This window comes from Xiphias gladius, chromosome 18 (genome assembly GCF_016859285.1).
Source record: "Xiphias gladius isolate SHS-SW01 ecotype Sanya breed wild chromosome 18, ASM1685928v1, whole genome shotgun sequence".
NCBI lineage: Eukaryota > Metazoa > Chordata > Actinopteri > Istiophoriformes > Xiphiidae > Xiphias > Xiphias gladius.
This window is the reverse complement of record NC_053417.1, coordinates 11,184,985-11,209,446: the sequence shown is the minus strand read 5'-3', so window position 1 is coordinate 11,209,446 and position 24,462 is coordinate 11,184,985. Positions and strand designations below refer to the sequence as shown.

At 41.5% G+C, this 24,462-nt stretch overlaps 1 protein-coding gene across 8 annotated transcripts in view; it reads left to right on the top strand.

Moving 5' to 3' along the window:
- Positions 1-24,462, top strand: part of prdm16 (PR domain containing 16) — an 86,726-nt gene that overhangs the window by 46,067 nt on the left and 16,197 nt on the right. For 4 of the 8 annotated variants that reach the window (XM_040153375.1, XM_040153373.1, XM_040153372.1 and 1 more), the window contains exons 2-6: positions 13,612-13,752; positions 19,241-19,343; positions 23,470-23,671; positions 23,826-23,991; positions 24,263-24,416. In XM_040153375.1, the coding sequence (XP_040009309.1) occupies positions 13,624-13,752; positions 19,241-19,343; positions 23,470-23,671; positions 23,826-23,991; positions 24,263-24,416 (754 nt within the window). In that variant the 5' untranslated portion in view covers positions 13,612-13,623. Of the gene's footprint in view, positions 1-13,611; positions 13,753-17,830; positions 17,891-19,240; positions 19,344-23,469; positions 23,672-23,825; positions 23,992-24,262; positions 24,417-24,462 lie in introns of those variants that run through there. The other 4 variants (XM_040153379.1, XM_040153376.1, XM_040153374.1 and 1 more) reach the window with 2 other exon arrangements.

Below are 24,462 nucleotides of genomic sequence, written 5' to 3'. Positions count from 1 at the left end.
CTGTCTATTCTTAAAGAATAAGAATAATACTGTGTTGTGCCCTTTTCCTCTTTATTTAAGTTTTGTCCACATGACTGTATCCAGCAGCCTCACTGTGTGAGGTATATCGTTGTGTTTGTTCGCAATGTTGATTGGCCAATTATGCCTGATTGTGTTCCTTGAGGGAAGCATTTTCCAAGAGTTGTTAGTGAATGGCCAAATTATGCCTTAGCTTTTAATATGACCATGGGGAGCACAGGATCACTTCGAAAAGTTTTTTTGGTCTCTGCAAAGCCAACCGAGTAACTTGTAATGACAGCATTATTAGTCAAAGGATAGTTTGAAAGTCATTGTTATTTGCTGGTGTGACTTTAATGGCGACTTTGACGCTGTGGGCCATTTGAACTTTAATGAAATGTTTCCAGGTGGGAGTTATAGTTGGGTCTGTGCCCTTTCTCTTTTCCTCATGACCCCCCTGTACCCAGCCCAACTCTGTCATATATAACCGTGACTGCATGCTGCAGCACTGATGTCATTTAATTTTCCTCACTGATGAGAGTAATTTGTAATGAACAATATAGAACTGTACACTACATTTAATACACATACATACATAAAACCCCCACAGTCCATGCACATGTGTGTGCATGCACTGTACTGCATGTACTGTATGCCCATTGCCATTAGGAGTAGTTGCCCTCTGCAGTGTTGCAATATCTCATACCAGTGACTTAACTTTGAAACACAAGAGCACATCAAGCAGAGCTGGACTGTAAGAAAAAAAAATCTTATCTGCATCATCCTGCTCTTCAGCTAAGTTTGATGATGGACTGCTGCCTGTGCTCTTATGCTACAATGGTATTAAGAGGTAAGAGCATCAACTCTCTAATGCTGGTTGGCCCTGTGTAGATGTAGTGCGAATGAACAGGACTGAATGCTTATGCGTGTGCACGTGTGTGTGTGTGTGTGTGTGTGTGTGTGTGTGTGTGTGTGTGTGTGTGTGTGTGTGCGTGTGTGTGTGTGTGTGTGTGTGTGTGTGTGTGATTAGCTGTAAAGAAAAACATAGTCTGACATGCTTGAAGCAGAAATAGAGCAATATGTTGTGTCACCCCCCGGTAATCGTCCTCCATCTCCTCGCTGTTTGCGCGCGTGTGTGTGTGTTTTAGAGCGAATATATGTGTGTTTGATTGATGACACTACTAATGGTGTGTCTAAACACTAGAAGCCCAGTTATCTCTTATCTGACCTAAAGGAGAAGTATGTGTCAACAGCTGCTCCTCCTCCTCATTTATCTCTCTCTGTCTCCTTCTTCTCTCTTCCTCCTGCCCTTTTTTCTTTCTCACAAGTCCAAAGCTTACTCACTGTTTGCTTATTGTCATATATGATTGCTGATTACTTTTTATGTGTCTGTTGAGCAACTATTAATTATATCAATTATTGATTAATCTTTTGATACATTTTTTAATTAATAATTTAGTCTATAGAATGTCAGAAAATAGTAAAAAATGCCATTCACACCTACCTGAAGTCAAAGGGCATGACTTCAAATTGCTTGTTTTGAAGCACTATTTTTATGTTTTCCTGGAGATTTCCTGTTGTTTTAGCACTTCACTTCACCCATCTGTCTCAATTCCTCTGCTGTTTTTTCCTCCCTATAATCCTTCCGTTCATCCATCCCCACAACAGCTGTCCTGCAGTTCCCAATAGCTGCAACGCCATAGGAGATAGGAAGGCTCTCAAGCCTCCATGTGCAGCTCTGCTCTGGGCCCCATCTCCACCATGGGCCTCAGTCACCTTAATGCACCCGTTTAGCCATTAGCTTCTCCGAGGGGGGCCCATATCCATCCATATATCCCGTCATACATTAAAGGGCATATTGATAGCCATCAGCTAGGCCTCGTCCACTGACACACTTTTAATATTGTGTCTAACAAAAACCAGATGGCTTCGGGGTTCTTCTGCAATACACATATACATGATACACTCACACACTGCTTCTCCTGGCCTATTGTACTGTTTCCCCCTCTCCCAGGAGAAGGGATGAGTGTTCTTCTTAATTAAAAGTTGGATATATGGGCCTCTAGGTTGCAGTGGTCAATCAGGATGCATTACCTGCACACTGGGGCCCTCCAGAGCCAGAGTTAGGGTGAGTGTTAACATGACGAGCTGGGGGATGGGCCATAGGGGAAAAAAAGGAAGAAGTACTTATAGCAGTTTGAATATGAAGTGGTAGCTGCAGGTGCTAAGGCTAGCGCAGAGCCCAGCTCAGGCCAGGAGGTGCGAGCCATGATCTCAATAGCTGTATTGTGTTCACACTTGAACCGGGGCCAAAAACCCTGTGAAATATCAGAGCAGAGAGAGGGAGAGAGAAGTGTGGAAATGAAACAATGGTTTACACAACAGTGAAATAGGTCTTTCCTCCCCTTCTCGCCAGCAGGCCCAACACTCAGAGAGAGAGAGTTTTATTGGCACTCCGGTCCTGGTTAGTCTCAGCTGCTGGTAGGGTCTAGTGTTGGACTGAGACACACACTCAGATAGGTAGACCTGTGTTCAGCAGCCACACACAGAGCACAGATGAGGGCACACACATTAAATTGTCCTTTGGTAGAGAGGAGAAAAGCCAGATATTCTTCTAATCCTGTTCGACGAGAGTATTGTGTCTCATACCATCACCTGGGCATCTATGGCTACAGCTAATCCTACTGGGCAGAGAACTTGCCCTCAAAACTGTCTGCAGGTTTAGCACAGACAGAGTAGTCAAGAGTTTTAAATGAGCGTTCTATTTTTCTCTGTACTTCACCTCTTTTAATAAAGGGGAAGGAGCAGTTGATTTTTTGGTACATTAAAGGAGAATGGGATGAAAACTGGCTGCAGTACCTTAATACAGCAACAATAATGATGTGCAACATCAGTGATCAGTGAGGCAGTGTCTTGTTAATTTGTTGCATTTTACTTTAATTTTATTTAAATATATCTACAGCAGTTGTTGCTAATGCATTGTACATTTAACAACTACTTTTAAAAGATTAAAATGCTCGTGTTCCTTTTGGGAACATAACCTTATCTCTAGTTCATCTCTCATACCCAAGTAGACACCTATTCCTTTAGTCTGGGTTTGACTTTGTGTCATACCCTTTGGCTAAAATAAAACACAGAATTTTCTCTGGAATTTCATATTATATCCAAGGATTAAATTTATGTATTCACAGCTGCATTTTTCTTTTTGAATGGAAGGAGTCTCAGTCCCTGTGTTACACAGTGAACCTCAAAGGCAGGATTGTATTATTGGTTGTTTGTGGCCTTAATGTGGCAAGGCTGGCAAGTTTCTACCTGTCAGTCTATAGTTTTTCTGCGGGAGATGCAGGAGTTTTATGCAGCTCATGTTTTGTGTTTTCCTGCCGAAATTATTTCAAAATAAAAAAATACATTTTTTTTTTTAAATCATGGAATTTACCCAGACAGACTCCTCTGTAAAGCAGTCAAGAACTAGGCTGTCATGTTTGCATTTCTCTGTATATAAAAATAGCAGAGGCTCTAGTTTAATGTGTCTACTTAACTAGATTTAGCTCTCTTTTTCTAACTGACCTTTGTTAGATTCTTGGAAAAAATTATGTTATTGTGGGTCATCAGACTGAGGAGTAAAGTCACCACTCTCAACAGGTGAGGAGAAGAAGGAGGAGAGAGGAGGTGGTGAGAGGAGAACGTGGAGTCTGGTTGTTACAGTAAACGTAGAGTTCTGCTCAGATGGTTCCAATAAGTCCCAGGCCTGACGCCACACAGGGGTTCTGCCACATGCTGTCCCGGGCCAGATGCTGAGAGACACTTTTTTTTTTTTTTTTCTAACTTAAAAATGCATTTTTGTCGATTTGGGCTCTCCAATTCAAATCTCCTGCAAAAACCCAGGTGGAGTATATGTGATGATGGGGTGAGAAGGAGAGAGCAAGACTGAAAGACATAAATCATTCTATTTCTTTCTCTCTAGTTTGAGTGATGTGTTGTGAACCTCACAGCGTTACATTATTTCTTGTCTCAGCTCTCTGCTGTCCTGCCAGTTTATTGATCTCATTGCACACAACGACACTACAACTTTCTACAATGCAGGGACCAAATGACATTCCACCAAAAAAATCAAATTTAAAGCAGTTGTTTTGAGACAGATGTGACATATTCTGTTTTGTCAGTCTGCTTCTCTGAGATTCAAGGAATGAGGTATTGGATGAGATAAACGTTGAGGCTGAAGTGAATTTGATACTGAGCAGGAAAGAGGGGAAAATTTTCTTTCAATTCATATTGGAAACTCCTGTTGTCTGGTTTGGATCACTAGAGATATGATTGTAAATAGTTTTTGTCACTGCTTTTCTATGTCTCTTGTCCTCTCGCTCCATCACTCTCTATTGTATCACAAAAGCAAATGTTGTTGAAGGAAGTATTCCTTTATTCAGGTGTTAATAAATAATTGATAGTGTTACATGCTCTGTAAATTTGTCCCAAGCACCACTTCCCTATTTGTGTTTGCAAAGTTCCAGGAATTGTCCCATTTTCTGTTTCACTTCCGATGTCAGTCGATAGAGTGGAGGTCAAGTTGTGTCAGTGTTGAATGCAAGCTTCCTCGCCTCATTATTATTGCCATTATTCTTGGCATGGATGCATTAGATTTGATTGATTTAGTTGCTTTGCTTGAGCTCAGGAATTTTTTATTTTATATCCTCACTATTTAGGAACATAGAAAACAGCAAGCTATTATTGCCCATATGTATTATATGCTTAAATTTGGAAATAAGTTTGCAATTTTTCTCCAGAAAGCACTGACACTCACACTGAAGTTGTCTCTCTTTTTTCATTTACAAACAACTCATGACATCAGAAAAGATTTGAAAAATCATTAGCTATAATCACATAAAAGTCCCCAACATAGTGACTGCAAATACATGTGTATACATTTGTCTTTGTAGGTTAATGTGTGTCCTCTCGAGACAGCACCGGCACCGTTAAGCCACCACTTTGCTCACTGAACATTCTTCTCAGCCAGTAAACACATACCCTGCTAAGTCTGATTCCCTCTCAGTTAATATTCAACCAGTTTACTCTCTTTGTTCTCCTCCTTGAGCCTGTTAACAATTATTTTAGAAGACTTTAAAATGCAATAAATGTTCTCGCTTGATCATAGGATTTCTTTTGACAGAGGCCAGAGAAAATGTTTCCTGAGTCTGGCTCTGACTGATTCTGTGTTTGTGCTCCTGTTTGTCACACACATAAGTCTAGCTGTTAGCCTTCAAACGCCACCGACAGAGTGTGTGACCCTGATGTACTGTTCATATATTTTCCCATTTACACTGCACCTGCTTCACTATAATGAGCCAATATATCTGCTCACTAATTGCCCTAAATAAATATCATGAAGCCCGGCTGTCCAACAGTAAAACAGACATAGCATGATGGTAACCACTGTGTGCACACACACACACACACACACACACACGTATACTTGTACACATTACACATACATAAAAAACACACATGTACACTGGCAAAAAGTCATGCACATGAGCACTGACACCTGCATGTACACACAAACCCTATATGATGGCATACACAAGTGTGTGCATTTACACACCCAAGCGCACACAGACACTCTTACACACACTCATCCAGCCTTTTAACAAGGGGCTGTAAATAACATAAAGCCGTTTCATTAACGAGGTCCAGCCTGAAAACTCCCTGCCTCTCTTCTTTTAAAGTGCTCACGCTTCCTGTTTAAAGTTACCCTAACCTGGCAACCCAGCAAATGGCAACCTGGTCATTCAGATGAGCCGCAGGGGTGCGGAGGTGGACATGGTGGCGTGATGCTAAAAATAACACAGAGTGGCTAAAGATACAGTATGTAGTCATCGGTTACACACTGTTTCAATTAGACATATTAGCAACCTGAATATGAACAATGGTTATGGGTAGATTTTAATAGCAGAGCTGATGTCTGGCTTTTTGCTGCTGGAAAAAACTGAGAAATAAAGAAACTTATGTACTGTAGCTACTGACAATATAATAATACAAATATATTGAGACATAACTGCTGGGTAACTTAACAAAGCCAAAATGTATTGAATCCCGTTAATTTAATAATCCATATTAATTGGTATTATTATATCATCAGTTTGTAATCCATGAAACACATTATAAAGATATACATGCCTCTTATTTTCATAGTGTTACATTATCCAGGAGCTATTATCAGATACTACAAAACTTTAATCAGATAATACATTTTTATATTTATTCTGTCATCCTGCCTGTCATCATTATGTGGCTAACGTCTACCAAATACTGAAATGAAATTATTTTTCTTAAATCACCACATCTAGCCTTGGATTCTCACCTGCATTGGAACTGCTGTTCAAGTCACACTTAAAAAAAGGGAAAAGTTAGATGGGTCTAACACCAACAAAATGACATTTGACTTTACCATGATTTTGTCAGTGTGGGGAGACACTGAGACTTTTCGGTGTGGCACATGCAAATTCACCACAAATGATAGCTGTGTGACGGTAACTGTAGAGACCCTGATTTAAGAGAGGCAAGTTGGGTCATTAGTGAGCCGAGCCACATTCTGACACTCACATTGCATGTAGACACACACACACACACACACACACACACACACACACACACACACACACACACACACACACACACACTACAACCCAGATGGCTTTTACAAGGCCCCAGGCCCTCCCTGGCCTGCCTGCCTGGTTTTTAATTATGTCAATGGCTGCCCGGCCCAGATAAAATGGGTCACATTTTACACACTTTTACTCACCTTCACAGAAACAACACATACACTCACACACTGTGAACACAAACTCCAAAACCTTGCATACACAGTACAAGTGATACAACTAACAATCACATAAAGTACGGACAGATTATGTTTACAGTCGTACTCACTTGTGCCTTTGACAAACAGTAAATATCTCATATTCGTGTGTGCGTGTGTGTGTGTGTTTGTCTGTGTGTGTTCATGTGGATTTACAGCCTGTTTCCTCTTTAGTTGTCATTAGTCAGCCAGACATGACTACACAGGTGTACTGATACAAACACACACACACACACACACACACACACACACACACACACACACACACACACACACACACACACACACACACACACACACACTCTCTATTATTAAAGGCCCAATCTATTCTCACAGTATGGTTCCTGCTGATGAAACACTTTGGCTCTGCTACTGACTCTTTTTATTTGGACTCAACATATTTTCACTGAAAAATATTTAGGATCTGAAATTTAAATTTAAGGATGTGATGAACAAATGATTCCAAAGGTCTGATGCAAATTATAAAACATGTGTCTGTTAATAAAAGCCACATTGTCAGCAGAATTTGATTATCTAAGATGGTTGACATGCACACTTCTCCTCACACAAAGGATCAAAAAAGGATCAGTAAGATTTTGAGTTTGTGAAATGATGTTCAGAAATAATTTCAGTGCCTCAAAGACATTGGGACAATCTAAAGTTAGGTCACACAAAGACATAAGAAATAAGAACTGCTTTTGTTAATAACTGAGCACAAATTTAAAGCCAGAAAACTTTGAGCCTTGTGTAACATCATCATTGATAGAATTTGTGAATGAACTTTATTTAGACATTTCCAAACTCTTTCTTACTATTATGCATGCACAAACTTTATTTTCTTGTGTTTTTTCACGGGTTTAAAATGAGTGATATGCAACCAAAGCTATGAAATGATTTCTGATCATTTCACAAGCTCAAGATCCTATTGGCCTTTATTAGAGCTGATAGTTTTCTCTTAATCTTCTTCCTTCTTACATGTACTGTACATGTACTCACATCCATGAACACAAACCCCTCCCTCTAAGGTTTACTATCATACATGTAGAAGGAAGAGTCAGATACATTTTGTTCTTCCTTCATCTCTTTCTTCAGTGCCCCCTTCCCACTGTGAGCCCATGTCCACTGAATTTATTAAATTTTAAACAATCTCTCTTTTCTCTATCTTTTATTCTCTGTCTTTTTCCTTCTTGCTCTAAGAGAAGGTGTATTGACAGTACCCCTTGTGTGCCTGTCCACCTCTCACTTCCACACACGGATACACACAAATGTGGACAGACACAAACTCATTTAGACTGTTGACTGATGTGGCAGGGTAGGGTCATCTCTGCAGGCCCCCATCCATCACACACATGCACATACACACACATACATACGTGTGAATGTGCGCAAACACATTGGAGGCTGTGGGGATCTGTACTCTGTCAGCCACTTTATTAGTCCGCCTGTTTGTATGTGTGTGTGTGTGTGTGTGTGTGTGTGTGTGTGTGTGTGTGTGTGTGTGTGTGTGTGTGCATGTTAAGGGGCCTCCCAACTGGAAACAGACCCTTTTCCAGAAAGGATACACACTCTCACACACACTTCTTTATTTCTTGTTAGTCATCCTGCACCTTAATTTGCAACACCTCTAACAACCAGCTCCACAGCCCACTTCACAGCCACTCAATCTGTCACTGTCACTGCTCTGTTTCCATGACTGGCCCTCTCGTCAGGGTAAAACACAGTGTGCGTGTGTGTGTGTGTGTGTGTGTGTGTGTGTGTGTGTGTGTGTGTGTGTGTGTGTGTGTGTGTGTGTGTGTTTGCACGGAATTCTTATATGCTACAACCACCCTGGCCTTGTGTTTCTGTATATGTATGTGTGTACATTTGCAGAGCGGGAGAGAAGTTTCATTTCCACTTCTGCTCTTCCACTTGAAAAGCTCTCATTCCAGGCTGCCCCCTAGCTGCTTAAAGACGAAGTGCATACAATCCTGCCCCCCCCCCCCATCTCCCTGCTTGTCTCTCTACTTATTTCCACATATTCTTGATCTAGATAGATTAAAAACATGATACATATTGAAAGGCAATCGGTAACCTGTTCTTTACTCTTTCTCTTTGAAACAACCTGTTTTCATTTGTTGGCCACTTCCCCAGGATATGAGTTGGTGAACCAGGGGAGAGTCAGCCTTCTTTCTATTTGCTCACAGTGCTGTTTTCCTGTTTTCCACAGACAGAAAAACCTTCAATACAGAGAAATCTTTCAGATAACTTTTGTTGAAAGAGTCCGCTTCTCTATCTGTCCTTATGGGATGATAACTTGACTACCTGAATCCAAAAAATACATGTTTAGTAGACTTTTAACATAGATGAATGGTCATGGTTTGTTGCTTGTCTTGATATCCACTGATGAGAAAAAGGAAAAGCAAATATCACTGATCACTACCGATCACTTGTTTTTCAATCTGCAGTAACTAATACATAAAAAAACAAACATTTGTCTGTTTCTGACATGAAAAACATGTATAGACAAGTCAGAATGAAGTTGCATCATTTTTAGAGTTTGAGAATGAGAAAAAACTGTTTAGAAGCAACAACTCTCTTTTCTATCACACATATATATACAAATACATGCAAACTAGGGTGTGTTCACACGTTGAAACCCAGGGCCGCGCAACAAAGGACTAAGATCACACTTTATAAAAATATTCCCCCAGAGACACAAAATAACCTAGCAGTTAGGTCTCACATGCTACAAGACTGCTTCTATCTCCATCTCACATCAAAATCACAATCACCAATGTGCTCTGAGCTGCCATTTCCATTTTCTGCCCTCCGTCAAACAGAAAATAATATGTACCTTGTCACCAGCGTCTACCCGTACAAGCAACTTTCCTCTTCTAATTCAGCCCTGCACACCACACACATCCGTCAGATATAACCGGCGGGGGAGAGGGCATGCCGAGACGTCCATTAAAGGTTCCTAGCTGTCAAAGGTTCCCCTTTGTGTTGTGAGGAGCGATATAAGTGTCGTGCTCTTATCAAAGCTTCCTGTGGAGTTTGCCCTGCATCCTGTCCACTCACAGGCGCTTCTCTTTCATTGAAGTCTCATTGTGTCTGTACTCGTGTGCACAAAGGTGTGTGTGTGTGTGTGTGTGTGTGTGTGTGTGTGTGTGTGTGTGTGTGTGTGTGTGTTGTCACACGAGTCATTTTCTGACACTGTTTAATCAAATAAACTATAGGTCAAGCTCTGAAATGCAAATGTTTTAATTGTATTTTTTGGATAGTAAATCAGTGATACAGAAGTGAATGAAAGTATGAATAAACATAATAAGGGTGACTATTTTCTTCATTTTACTTTCCTTAAATCATAATTGTTTTACACTACAACTTTGATCTCATTTCCATAGGTTTTTCCATTATTTTTATCAGTTATAATAACACTGTACTCAATGAGATCTAGAAACCAGTAAAATTGCTACAACGAGGTGTGACAAGGCAGCACCAACAGTCCAATGATCAGACACGCTGTAAACAGTTTAGCCACATTATCTAAAAATCTACACTCAAAAGTGAGCACTCCTGAAATGTAGACAATAATTCATCATTACACAAGGAAACTATTTGCTCACAAGTACAACAGTTTTATAGGCCAAAGTTGAACCAGGAAATCAATCTCCAAACTGTGATGATGTTCACAATGGGGCAGTTTGGGTAATAATTTTGCTGTTCACCTTAATTTTCTCTTCCAAATAAGTTTCGTTAACTTAGGGGTTTTGTTTAAAACCTGTTTGATCACATACACTTCTTTTTTAGCTATTTTGCCAAATTCCCAGATTGCAACAATTAACGTGGTGAATAGAATTTTGTTATTAGTGACAGGAATGATTGCCGAAACTATGAAAAAGATCTAATTTATAATAAACCAGAAGAAACCTTTAATTGTGGAGAGGAACGGGGTTGTTGAACACAGGAGCTCATTAAAAGGGTTAAGTAAAGTAAATTTAAGTTGGAAGTAAATAGATTATCTGCCCAAATGAGCAGAATGAGAACGAGGAGACTGACTGGACAAGTGAAGATATGGCAGTTTTATCAATATGAAGTGAGAGCGAGATGGTTAATTTGAAAATGTAGAAACAGCATTCCTGATATTTTTAGTGTCACCATTTCCGTCTCAGCTGCTGATCTGAAGAAAGAGAGAGAAGGTTATGGGAAAACTTTCAGTAGTCAGGTTTGCTTTGTTTTGCTGAAACCCTTTCGCACGTGGAGCTGATGGTTTCCAGCCGGGTCCTCCTCACCCACATGACGTAGGGTGGGAGGGGGGAATGAAAAAGAAAGGTAAATAAACAAACAATCAGCCATGGGCTTGTTCTGGCTCTCCCTCTCTGTTGCAGCTCATTTGAAGCCTTATAAATCAGGCTTCCACCCAGAGACAGGGTGTTAGCAGGCCTCCAAGACAACACACACATGGGCACGTACAACACACTAAGGTCTGCTGCTCATTAAGCCTATGATCAGACCCTTGGGTGTGTGTATGAGGGGGTGTATGAATACTACCATGCTCTATATGTAGGTATGGCAGTTTTCACACGTGTCAGTCTGTTCAGAGTCGAGCTTCCCCAACTTCCCTCACACACCTATTCCGCCCCAAAAATGGTAATAATCCCATCTTGACTCCACCTGATCTCAGTTTTTCTCCTTGTGTTCATAAAACATGTACGATACCTGTCGCAGCTCCCCAGCAACTGTGTGACAAGTGCACTCTGACTCCACAACCTGCAGAAGAGATATTGGGTGGAGTAGTAGGTGTGCTTGTGTGTGTGTGCGTGTGTGTGTGTGTGTGTGTGTGCGTGCGTGTGTGTGTGTGTGTGTGGTCGAGGGGGTATGCTTGGATGTTTTTAGTGACTTTTTTCACACATAAAATAAAAGCCTGGACTCCATCAAGCCAAGTGTTTTAAGTTAAGTTGAAGCAGAAGAGGCAGTACCTGTAGATGTGGAGTGTGAGGAATGGATAAGATTCAGCTTCTTATCAACTCGTCCAGTAGACATGATCATATTTTTTTGCTCCTGGGTATCTCAGTGTGAATTACAGAAAATACACAACAAGAACTGATTTGCATAGAGTATTTTACCACTCTTACAATCAGCATATACATTTACATAGGCAGTAGCCATGGTTTCTTTCTCAAGCATGTGGAACAGGGTTTTTAAACATAAGACAAGGTTTTGATAAATTACTTTTAGCCAAGGCACTAACAGCCATTGTTAGTCTAAAGTAGGTGTAGCTTGTGAAGAGGGTAAACTCACACCTTGGCTAGTAGTAGTAGCACAACATTGCTGTTACCTCAAGCTGTTACCTCAACCATGTGTACATGCATTCGCCTAAAACAGTTACCGTATTTGTACAAACAAAGACATGGCAGTTCTTCCACACCTCCAACCAGACCCTTTACTTATATTTACTCACCAAACTTGGCACCTGCACCCCCACCCACGAAAATACACTTTGTACACATGTTCACCCAGACAACAAGAACATGACCATTCACAGTTTACGAGCTGGGAAAAAAATGCCTAATATGCCTTTAGAAAAGCAGCCAGTTAAGTTCACGAACTTTGCACATCTTAAAACGTCACTTGGTTTGTTGGTTCTTCTCCATCACACCTCGATTTCCTTCAGTAGACATTTGACTGTGATTAGGAGCACAGAGAGTCAAGCTAGAGGTCAGCGCTGAACTCAGGCCAGGCTGATTGGGAGTTGTAATTAGAGGAGTTGCTCTGTCTCAGGCCCGTTCTCCCCGGAGGATCCACACAGGCTCGGTATCACATGCATCACTGGGGCGAAATCGGAGCCTCAACCCCAGCTTGGTGGAGGGGGTTAACTTAGGGGTTTCAGCCAAGCCGCCCACAGATTCCCCAGCAACACCGAACTCCACCGCACACACAGATGCCAATGCACACACACAAATGAGATCAGAGGAGCCAAGAGGATAAGAGAACTTCTCAGGTCTTTAAAATGTATGCAGTCTGTTTGCGATCTCTGCTGTTTCATAAGTGCACTACTTGTTGTGTAATATAAAATATCTGCTCTTTTGGCTAATTTGAGGACTTCTACTTTATGTTTCTCCTCTATCATTCATAATTTACAATTTTGTGAAGAATGAGGTCCCATTTTTCTCTTCAGCAAACATTAAGCAACATTGATTTGTTATTCCTTCCTGGTTTTCCCCTCACTTTTCACTCCACAATAAGCCCCTCTTCTGTTCTCCTCCTCCTCTTTCTCTTCCTCCTCCATCACCTCTATCTCCATCTTCCTTCATTCTCTGTGAAAACGGGAAACATGAAACCCGCTCTTAGAGTCTCAGGAGGGTGTAGGGGTTACAAAAGGTGATCAATATGTGCCAGAGAAAGTCTTTAGACAAGTGAAAGAAGCCCTAGTTTGTCTATTCCCTCCTCCTTTCTCCTCCTTTCCCTCTTTCCTCTTCCAGATGTCAGGATTGACGAGGTTAGGTGGCCCTAACACCCACTGACATGTTGCCTCTTTGTGTTGTAAGGTTGACTGACATCAAACTCCTGGCACTGCCTTCTTATACCTTGATGTGCCCATGTAAAATGTTACATTTTTAAATGCCTAGAACCTCCTTGGAAAATGTCATCTTTAGAAATATTTCAAGTGATTTGGTAGTTGACGATAGCCTGTTGTTTCTCATAAATATATGTATGTGTATATATATATATATATATTTTTTTTTTACCCTTTTTTAATCTAACCTGTCACTCTCCAACAGGTGGTGGATGACATGGGCAACGTCAAGTTTGCGCTGGACACAGGCCCAGACGCCACAAGCAACAGCTGGCTAAAATACGTCCGCTCTGCCGCGTCATTTGAGGAGCAGAACCTCACTGCCTGTCACCTCACCGGAGACCAGGTGAGTGATGCATCAGAGATGTCCTGGCTGGAGCTGTAGCCCAGATATGAGAGAAACAGGACCCTGTTGTCAGCACGAGGTGGAGACCAGGGGGAGGGGCTGTCATTGCTTCCCATCCTCTAAGCGTTGACACTCAGTTGATCTGTGCGAATGTGTGCGAGCATGCTTGTGTGTCTGTGTATGTGTGTGTGTGTGTGTGTGTGCGTGTGTGTGTGTGTGTGTGTGTGTTTACCATTTTGGTAGCAAAATGTGTGTGCTGGTAACGACCAAGGAATGGCTCTATTGTGTGTCTGTGGCTGGGCCAGTTGCCAGTTCAGTTAGGAAATGACCCATGTAAAGAGGCTGAAGAATAGCCTGAAACTCCTGAGTCCCATAATAACCATTATCCAAGGCACGGTCTTCTTCTGTGTAGGCAGCAGTTTCTCTCCCTTTTTTCTTCTTATTTCCCATCCCCTCTCTCTCCCGCTCACTCTAAAGAAACTTGGGTAAGGCATTGGATACTTTTGGAAAGATTCCCAGCCAGTGCCCATAAAACCCCAACTGCTTAACTAGGCCCTAACCCCAACCCCATGCAATGTGTGTGCCACAACTTACTGCTGCAATATATTAGCATATTTCTCTGTTTCTGTTTGTCCTACAGAAGCTGCTTTTTTTCTGTTTTGCTTTGCTGAGTCGTGTCCCAGTTTCTGCAAATGAAATGCCAGTGGCGTTACTCTGCCATTATTTGACACACATTTTAATTTCAGTTCAGTTTGGACTGTTATAATAACTCACAATCAAATACTGGGATAGAATAAGTGCAGAATTTGAGTTAGAGAATAAAAATGCATCCAAAGGAGCAATTAGAATGAAAACTGCTCAAAACAAACACCAAAGCAAGAGCAGAGGATAAGATGAAGCTCTGGAACAGAAAATGAGACATGATGGCAGTATGACAGTAGCCAAATGCATCCATATGACTTGCCTGTGTGTTTCCACATTCCTGTCACTCCGCTCTTATTTGTTTCCTAATCCCTGCCTACATGGCTCTTTCCCCCTCCTGTCTCCGTCTCTAGCCGCCTGTTCTTCGCTGTCTTTGTCTTCTTTCTCTGTCCTCATGTCTTGATCTGCCACCTGTCACTCTGTCACACTGAGGGGGACAGGCTAGTGTGTCCATTTAAGCTTCAGACATTAAGCTTGACCGATGGAGAGAAAGGGGGCTTGGACCAAGTAAGCGAGGGAACACACAGGGGCCTCCTAGATTGACAAGCACCAATTGGCTGGCAACACCAACCCGCCTAATCCTTTTAAGATTTTCACATCAGTGCCCCCTGCCACTGCCACACAATGTCAAAGAAAGAATCAGGGCACGGGCGAAAATTGCGGAGAATTATCAGACGCAAAAAAGAAAAGGCCACGTGCACGATTGCTTTTTGATGTGTTTTGTGATTGTTTGTAAAAGCAGATGGCTTTGCATTTGTTTGCCTGACCAGTTGCTTGGTGTAGTGGCTCACAGGTATGACCCTATAATTTATTTACAAACACCACACACACATATATACAACCACTCAGTGCTAAAATGTATAATTTAACAGACTATTCTGTGATTTTTTTTTTTTTTTTTTGTATCAGCATGCACAATGCATGAGTTTATGGAAATATGTGCACACAGGGCAAATTCAAATGCAGGGAGTAAACCTTTTAAAAAGCAAGTGGATAATTTATTTGTTTATTTTTTTGTCTTTAACAATGTAAGATGAACAAATGTATGAAGGGTCATGCATAATTTAGATATTTATGGTCATGCAAGAATTTGGTATTATTTTATATGTTTCCATATATATCAGCTACATACAGAAAATGTGCTCTGGACACAGTTTCTTCATAAGTACTGTCGGTTTTTAGAAAAAGCAATGTGTGTGTCTGTGTCAGAAACACGTACTAGTGCTTTGTGTAGGTATCCGCAGACAGCAATGTAATTTTTTGTTCTTCTCAATCACTCAACTGTTTGACTGTTTCAAAACGACTGTTTTAATTGAATCCTGCTTGCAGTTTCAACCTAATGCAATATTCAGGCTCCTTATATGATGGCCGAACAAAACGAGACAAATCAAAAGTTTACCCTGTGTGTTTGTATGTGTGTGTGAGTGCATGTGTGTGAGTCTGTGTGTGTGTGTATGTGTCTACCCCATTGAAATAGTTCCCATTCATTTAGAATGTCAACAATCACCCAAAACTAGTGTGTAAGCGAGCCCATTTAGTTGTTTTAAAGCCAAGTTGCATCCAGTGAAGGAAACGGCTGAGAGAGCGCAATGGGAGGTTTGTGTGTTCGTGTGTGTGTGTGTGTATGTGTGTGTGTGTGTGTGTGTGTGTGTGTGTGTGTGTGTGTGTGTGTGTGTGTGTGTGTGTGTGTGTGTGTGTGTGTGTGTGTGTGAGAGAGAGAGAGTGAGACTTGGGTGGGTAGGAGATGGGGGTTTGAAGAGAAGATGAACCTTGTCCACCTTCTTGTCAGTCCTTCATCTTTTGTGTTTTGGAGTGGAGCCCTTTCCAACACTGTTTGATCTGCCCTTTTACCACAGCATGGATCCATCAATAAATAGACACTGTTGTGTGTTCCTGTGTGTGTGTGTGTGTGTGTGTGTGTGTGTGTGTGTGTGTGTGTGTGTGTGTGTGTGTGTTTGTATGAGGCCACAGTGGGGATCATTGCGGGCCCTACGGCTGGCATTGATCGATGAGGCATCTGTCCCCAGAACACTGGACAGAGATGGGAAGAGGTTAAGACAGGTCTTAGTGTGCAGGCCTTACTGTAGAATACACACACACATACACAAAGATTTGTAAAGATTCAAAATGCTGCAGACATTACAAATATTAATTAGGAATGTAATTAAAATTTCCTTATTTATTATCTGGTCGTATTTGTTCAAAAGAAAAAATATGTAATAGTTGATGAATTATAATCTCAGGTGAAAGATGTGTCATTAATAACAAGCTATTTTATGATATTTAAAAATAAAATTAATACAAGATATATTGCATATTAAAATTGTGGAAGTATTTAAAAAGGATATTTCTCTGTTGTTAAACCTTTATAAATGAATCAAGTGTTTTTCCTCCGGTGCCCAAATTCGTGTCATGTATCATGCAATGTGTCCTGTGTTTTGTTTTTTTGGTTGTTTTTTTTTTGTGACAAATACAATTAAAATGATTGAAGGGAGATCAAATAATGATATTAATAATTAATACCTTTCAAAAATAACTGTTTGATGATGAGTGCATCAAAAGAAACATTATCATTTTTCACAAGTTGTATTAAATTATAGTTTTACCAGGTTACCATTTTAAACCCATTTAATCCAAACTTGACCTCGGAGTTGAAAGAAACTGCTCCCATTTTAGTGCAGCTCGGTTTGGGCCAGGCTGGAAGAAAGGGAACGAAATAATGTTGCAGCTTCCCGAGCAGAAGTTAAACAACATTGCACGTCGTCCGCAGGCCCTACTGATACATTTCCTGGGTTTATCTATATTCGTGTGCGCGTGCGTGTATTTGTCCGCGCCACGTGCGTGCGTTTAAGAGTAACAGATCGAGTGACAGAGTGGCTGCAAGTCGGTCGGGCTGTTTTATCCATTATTTACATCATTAATAGATTTATCAAGCGGCCAAAGCGGCGGCCGGGGATCGCAGATGCGGGGAGGGGTCTGCGCCGCAGATCCCTCAATCCTTTTGGCTGGAGATAAGACGAGGAGGAGTGGCCGACGGGTAACCGAGAGAGCACCAAGGGGCAATAGGGAATCACTAATGAGAGAGAGAGAGAGAGAGTCCGAAAGAGAGAGAGAAAGAACGAGAGAGAGAGAGAGAGGGAGACTCATCATCATCATCAAAGACGCGCTCACTGACTAGATTAGAGAGTAGCCCAGCAGAGGAGCGCCGGGCTTCATCCAGCCGGAGGGAACGAGCGCCGACCGTCCGCAGCGCGCCTGGCTGCCCCACGACCCTCTCTCCCCGGCCCTGTCCGCTCCAGCGCCCCGCTCCCTCTCCGGTAGACCTACTATGGGTTGCGTCGCCAACTCCACCGGGACTGAAGTGCTACTGCAGCTGGAGGCTCTCCGCAGCGCCGCGCAACTTTCCCAACTCTTCCGTCTCACGGAGAAAAGAAAGGTCAGGTCGAAAAAGTGTAGAGAGGCTTCCGACTGTGTGTAGCCTAACTGTTGTAAATAATAATGATGATAATTAGAACTTTTTACCCTGGTCCCGGACTCATCTTAAGATCACCGAGTCTTGGAAGTTATTTTCACTAGCCTTTTCCACACCAGCCTTTTTTTGTGCGTATGACTCCCTATGTGCCTGTGTGAGTGTGTGTGTGTGTGTGTGTGTGTGTGTGGGTATATGAATGAGTGTGCTCTGCCTTCCTTGTTGTGGCGACATCGTTGAATTGGTGCAGAGCGCCCCCATGTGTCCAGAGATCACATTTTCCGCGTGCGGCTTGAAGTAGTTGTTTTGCGCTTTGGTTTTTGGTGATGCTGAAATATTTTTCCTCGAAACGCGTAACTGTGATCCATTTTAATGAAGTTTCTTTAGACTGTGGATAAGCTTAGTTTGGTTCACAGATTTCCTAGATGTTGGACAGAGACGGCATAAGGGCCTGGACACTGAATGGCCTCGAATTTTGCCATCGTTTTATTCTTGTTTTCTCAGTCTTCCTTGTCTTTACTCATAGCAAAAACAAACAAACAAAAAGAACCTCATCGACCGGGAATGATTTATGCTCGAACACACTAGTTAAAATGCATCAATCAAATGGTTTTGTTTTGTGCAGTTAAAGACTCGACATTTACCGATTTGCTGCAGCTGTAAATAAAAAACGCACAAGAGCAGCTGAGCTGTTTGGTGTTTATGTTCGTTTCATTCACCACTTTTCTTTCAGAATGTTTAGACTCAATAAATCAGCATATTGTCGTCTGGACTTCTTTTTGCATTTTCTTTTTTTTTTTCTTTCTTTCCTTATTTTTTTTTTTTTTGAATGTTTGAGGAATTCTTGGTGAAAATACACAGAACCAGATTTTTATTTTTATTTTAGGCTAAGTGATTTGTAATGGGATTAGGGTATTATTGTTTTATATCCGTTTTGTTTATTTTATAAAGTTAGAGTGAATGTGCAATAATTAATATTTCTGTATTACATGCTATATTAAAATAACCTCTGGCTCAGCCGGGCTTTTAAATTAGTACAAATAAATTGTAAAATATTGTGAATATTTCAGATGATGTATGATGTTTCCATAACTCTGCTGCAGCCTGGCTAACGTAGTTTAATTTAGGCATGCATTATGTTTTATTTTCTTAATAACAACCATATTAATATGCTAATATTATCAATTTCAACGTAGGGCATTTTCTTTAAATGTGATAATAAATATGTGAGGGTTCAGACTTGTTAATTCCATTCACCTTAAGTTAAAGTCTACCCTCTCTCTCTCTCTCTCTCTCTCTCTCTCCGTCTCTCCTCAGATTTATTATAAAGCTGTGCGGGACATTGAAGCAGGGGAGGAGCTTTTAGTGTATATGAAGGACGGTATTTTCCCCGAGGGATCCATGGCACCCAACCTACAAGGTAAGATTAATGCGCGTCATTAGCGCCCATTTTAAACAAACTCCAACCTGCATCCTGTGCTGCGTTCGCGGCCAACACACTCCATAACCCCGCTTATGTGACGGGGGTTAAAAAAAAAAAAGGCACCATCTCTCACTCCGAGGATTTTTTTTTTTTTTTTTCCCTCAAGAAATGTGAATTATTCGAATCATACATTTCAAGGATGGAATTAAATCCCGCATTAAAGCATCTGGTTGGAGCCGTCATTTGAAAATAGGCCTGCCAATAAGGAAGGCTACTCGTGAGAGTCTGGTCTGAATTGTGCGCTCACAATGCTGCGATGTAATGGGCCTCTCTGCCTGAAACACTGTACTAGGACGTCAATTGGCACTTGTCATATTCCATCCTAAGCAAGTTGAACTTTTCTGTGAACGGGAGGCCAAGGTCAAACATGAAAATGTTCGGAAGCCATATCCCTAAAAACATACATCCTGACCTTTAAGCCGGGAGTCGGGAATTCTATTTGCCGCCCAAAGAATGATAATAATGTCTTTATATTATCAAATCAAATTTGCAGTTTGTCCACAGTAATTCAGCCTAAGCGCGTTTGGAAGTTTCAGTGGCCTTTGGGATCGTTACTATCAGATTCACTGCCACGCGTTCAGTGAGCTGACACCCCCGGGGAGTCGGCCCCGTGTTCCGAGTTTTAAACAAACAAACAAACACATTTGCGTTGTTTTAGTGGTACCTCTAATATTCCGATTGACGTGTGATGCCAAGAGCGGCCCATATGACCATGCTTTGTTCGACTGTTTATGTAGAAACGTCGGCTAAAAGACGACTGCGTTCATACCAAAATGGGATTTCAGGCTGCCATCAGGTTTAATCGACGTGTTTATTTCTAATCATTAGACACGCGTTGAAGACTGGGCTTTGCAAATCAGAATTGACGTTGAGATAAAAACCCATCTTCCAAATTAATTTCTGTGCGTTTTTTTGTTTGTTTTTTTTTGCCGGATCTTTGCCTCTCCGCTCTAACACTAAAACCTGCGCGATCGCGGCGTGTCAAGTGCTGCGCTGCGCCGCGCAGATTGGCTCACATTTCAGAGTGCAGCACGTCTTTAGGTGCTCTCACCCACCCCGGCTCCCCTCTGCGCGGGTAACCCGACTCACTGGACTCGCTGCCTCCCAACCGTGTCTCTAAACGTCAGAATGAATATGTTCGATATTTTATCTCGTAATCTAACTTGGACAGCTGTTCAATGCCGATCTGGCCCTTTTCTTTCAAAGTTCACTTAAGCGTAAAAGGGGCCGTAGTTCCGCTGTATTTCCTAAGACATCTTGGACTTATTGCGGTGGAGTGCTGTTGTCAGCTAACATTGTTTTGTTGTGTTTCCAGTCTCTCTGGAACCACGGATGAAAAAGAAAATCTGATTACTCTTACTTGTCATTGATTATAAAATGGTGGAGGGAGAACAAGATGTTCGGTTCGTGAGATGTTCTGCAGTTCAACCCCCCGCCCCCTCCTGCATGATGCACAGTCTATGCTCAGATCTCCATACCAAAGGAACAAGAGGAAACGGGAGCTCAAAGCAGGCTAGATTATTGAAAAGAACCAGAATGGCATGTTGTAGGAGTGTGTCAAAGACGGAGCAGACTTGTAAATGATTTGTTCAGGTCCTCTGTGTGTATGCATGCATGTATGTGAAATATAAAGAGAGGGAGGCAGACGGAGGGAAAAGAGACACTCCACCTGCCAGAATGTGTGTGTCAGAGCCAAAGTATTTGGCATTGTGTGTTGGTATGAGAGAGGGATGAAGGGAGGCAGAAAAAAAAAATAAGCATTGCAGTTCATCTGCTGTTCGAAGATGTTTGTTTGTGATGGAGCGAGACAGAAAAACAGAAAGAGAGGAAGGCAAAGAGAGACAGCTGAAGCCCACTCAATATGGGGATGAAAGTGTCTGTTTTGTGTGCGTGTCTCCGTGTATTTGTGTGAGCGAGAGACAGAGAAAGGTAGCAGGGCAGAGTGGGAGCTTGGCAGCGCAGCCCTGCTCTCTGTGTCTGGCTTATCAGAGAAGGAATTTGAAGTAGAGGACTTGAGGAGTCCCCTGAGACCTCACCCATGCTCCCAGATTAGCTGCTAAACTGCACATAATTGTGCTTCCCTTCGTCTCCCAGAGAGCTATTAGTCTCCCTTTTATAAACCCCACGCCATCTCCCCCCAACCACCCAGACCAGACTAACTGAAAAAACACAGGCACGCTGATGCACACACGCAAGCACCTTCATTTACCTGTATCCTCACTGAAACACGCATACATGCACACCAGACTATACATTCAGATGATTTCTCAACACCCATGTTCCAGCTTCAAGGGGAGTTTGCGAGTACTTTTGTGATACTCACACATCTTTTCATATTTTATATTCAACTAAGTTTATGGTAGTTGTGTATGAGCTACCTCTTTTTTTCAAATACATTTTCGGCTCCTAAAGGTGACAGAAAAAAAGTATCCGAGTGTTAAGATATTTTAGCTTCACAGCATTCCTAACCAGCTCTGTCACAGTAAAAACACTCACTCTTCATGAAATATGTGCGCACTTATGTCAAAGTGAGCTAGTTAGTTTAGCATTTGAGCTCGGTGTAACGGCCCATTGACCAGAAGGTCATTTATCCGTCTCCCCAAGGTTAGACACAGTGATGTTGCTACACTAATACCCTTTTAATGTGTCCAAGAAGTTCCAGCTGGATAAACAGTCACATGCAGTAGAAAACAGGTGAGCAATGCACTGTAAGTTATTTTGGATAAACCCATTTAGTGTAGCTTGAGATGATGGATGGGTGTGACTGGCGTGTTGGGACACCTAGGGGGCCAACTCAGGCGTTGGCTGCTTGGGTCATGGCAAAGAGGGTATGGCAGATTGGCAGTGAAATTACCATGGGGTTGGCGCCACTGTGCCCCTGCTTACTTCTGTTCCTTGTGGCTCATTCTTTTTGGAAATGCTCACATAAACACACGCACACTTACACACGCATACACACATTTATGCCCTTGCACAAAGACACTCCACTGGGCTTTCCCCTGATCTGTTGAACTTGGCGTCTCGCTCAGGAACTTGCTATTGAAAAACCTGGCCCGAGTTTTATGCATTTGACCTTGGTGGTGAGAAGTATTGTAAAGGTTATCAACATGGAAGGGGAAGACCAGCCCCTATTGTTTCCCCTGTGTGCTATTACACCTACAGTTTCAAGCAAACACTTGCTTTAACAAGCAATTAACTGTGTTAATGAAGGCCACATTTCACTGCTAATTGATTTCCATTTTATGTGAATGTCAGTTAAAGGATTGTTGCTTTTACCACTTGAATGGGAGTCTGTTTAGCTGTAACTAACACACAGATTGGTAGTAGATTTTTGTCCTTGTTTATTACTATCGACAGTTGGATACTTGGTGCTGCATCTTTAGGAAGATGCAACCTACGGGAGTTAGTAAATACTGGGATGCAAATGTGCAAACCAAAAGTTGGTATTGTCTTGAATCCCACAAAATGTAGTGATTTTTGTTTGCATACATGAAAAGCCAGTGGAAACAATTAAATGCACCCAGTAGCACTGTACATTATCAGAGGTATCAGTTACTGCCTAAAAATTATGACAGGCTTATAGTACTAAAAATCTTTTTGCCCCACTCCAGAAATCCTGAATTGGTTTATGCAAAGATAAAATTGGAGAATTTTACTCCAAGTTTTGACATTTGCTCTTTACCTTTATGTGGACTTTTTTGTTCAGTTTATATAGTTTAATTCAGTTGATAGTTTATGTTGATAAATATGTGTTTGAGAAAAATCAGCTTTATTTTTTAATTGTATTGTTTGAAATTTTGCAATCCTATCTGTAAGAAAGAGGCTTTTTTTTAAAGAATTGTAAAACTGGAAAACACATTTTTGACAATGGGAATAAATATATATATTTTTTATTGTTAACAGTTAAACTTAATTTCAAACACACTGTTGCATTTTTCATATCAAACATGTAAAATTTTTCTTAACACAGTTAAGATGGATTTCAATGGGTATTACATACTTCAGTGAGCTGAATTCTGTGATGGCTAAACAAATCTGTGTGTGTCTGTGTGTGTATGTGTAGACGAGCAGATGTACCGCTGTGAAGACTGTGATGAGCTGTTCTCCTCAACGCTTGAGCTACGGCGGCACCAGAAGTATTCGTGCTCCAGTGCCGGCTCTATCTTTGACCCACTGAGAGAGGACTTCAAGCAGGAGCGTGAGGACAGCGATGAGCCCGTCCACGAGTGTAAAGACTGTGAGAAGATCTTCCCAAACGAGTACAGGTACATAGACACATGATAACAATTTCTACCAAACTTCAGTACTCGTAAAGATATACACGTTCAACACATACAGTCCACTTATCCTATAAGGATTTTATGATTGATATGATGATTTATTAAATTCACTGATGAATTTATGCTCTTTTTTATCAAGTCTGGGCCAACACATGATAGTCCATACAGAGGAGAGGGAATACAAGTGTGACCAGTGCCCCAAAGCCTTCAACTGGAAGTCCAACCTCATCCGCCACCAGATGTCACATGACAGTGGCAAGCGCTTTGAGTGTGAAAACTGTGATAAGGTACAGCATACCCAGCACGTAAGTTGTGCACAGGACACACAGGCTTTATCTGCTTCAGAAATTCTGCTGGTCTTGTTTTTTAGCCCTAATTCATAATGGTTCTGGGCATAGATTTAGTAATTCTGAAAGAACAGCATACTTTACGTAGATATTAAAGCAATGAAAATCCTGTGTTTTTTTCATTACGATGAGGATGTCAAAATATAATACAAAAAGGGGAAAATATTTTTTTTTCGCATTTTTTTATTATGGTATACATTGTATTTTATACACTTCTTTCGAATTTCAGGTGTTCACAGATCCCAGCAACCTTCAGCGCCACATCCGCTCCCAACACGTGGGGGCACGTGCTCACACATGTCCTGAGTGTGGCAAGACATTTGCCACCTCATCAGGCCTCAAGCAGCATAAGCACATCCACAGCAGTGTCAAACCCTTTATCTGTAAGTGAGAGCTTTGGAAGTTAATGCAAGTCTCATCCTTAACAGT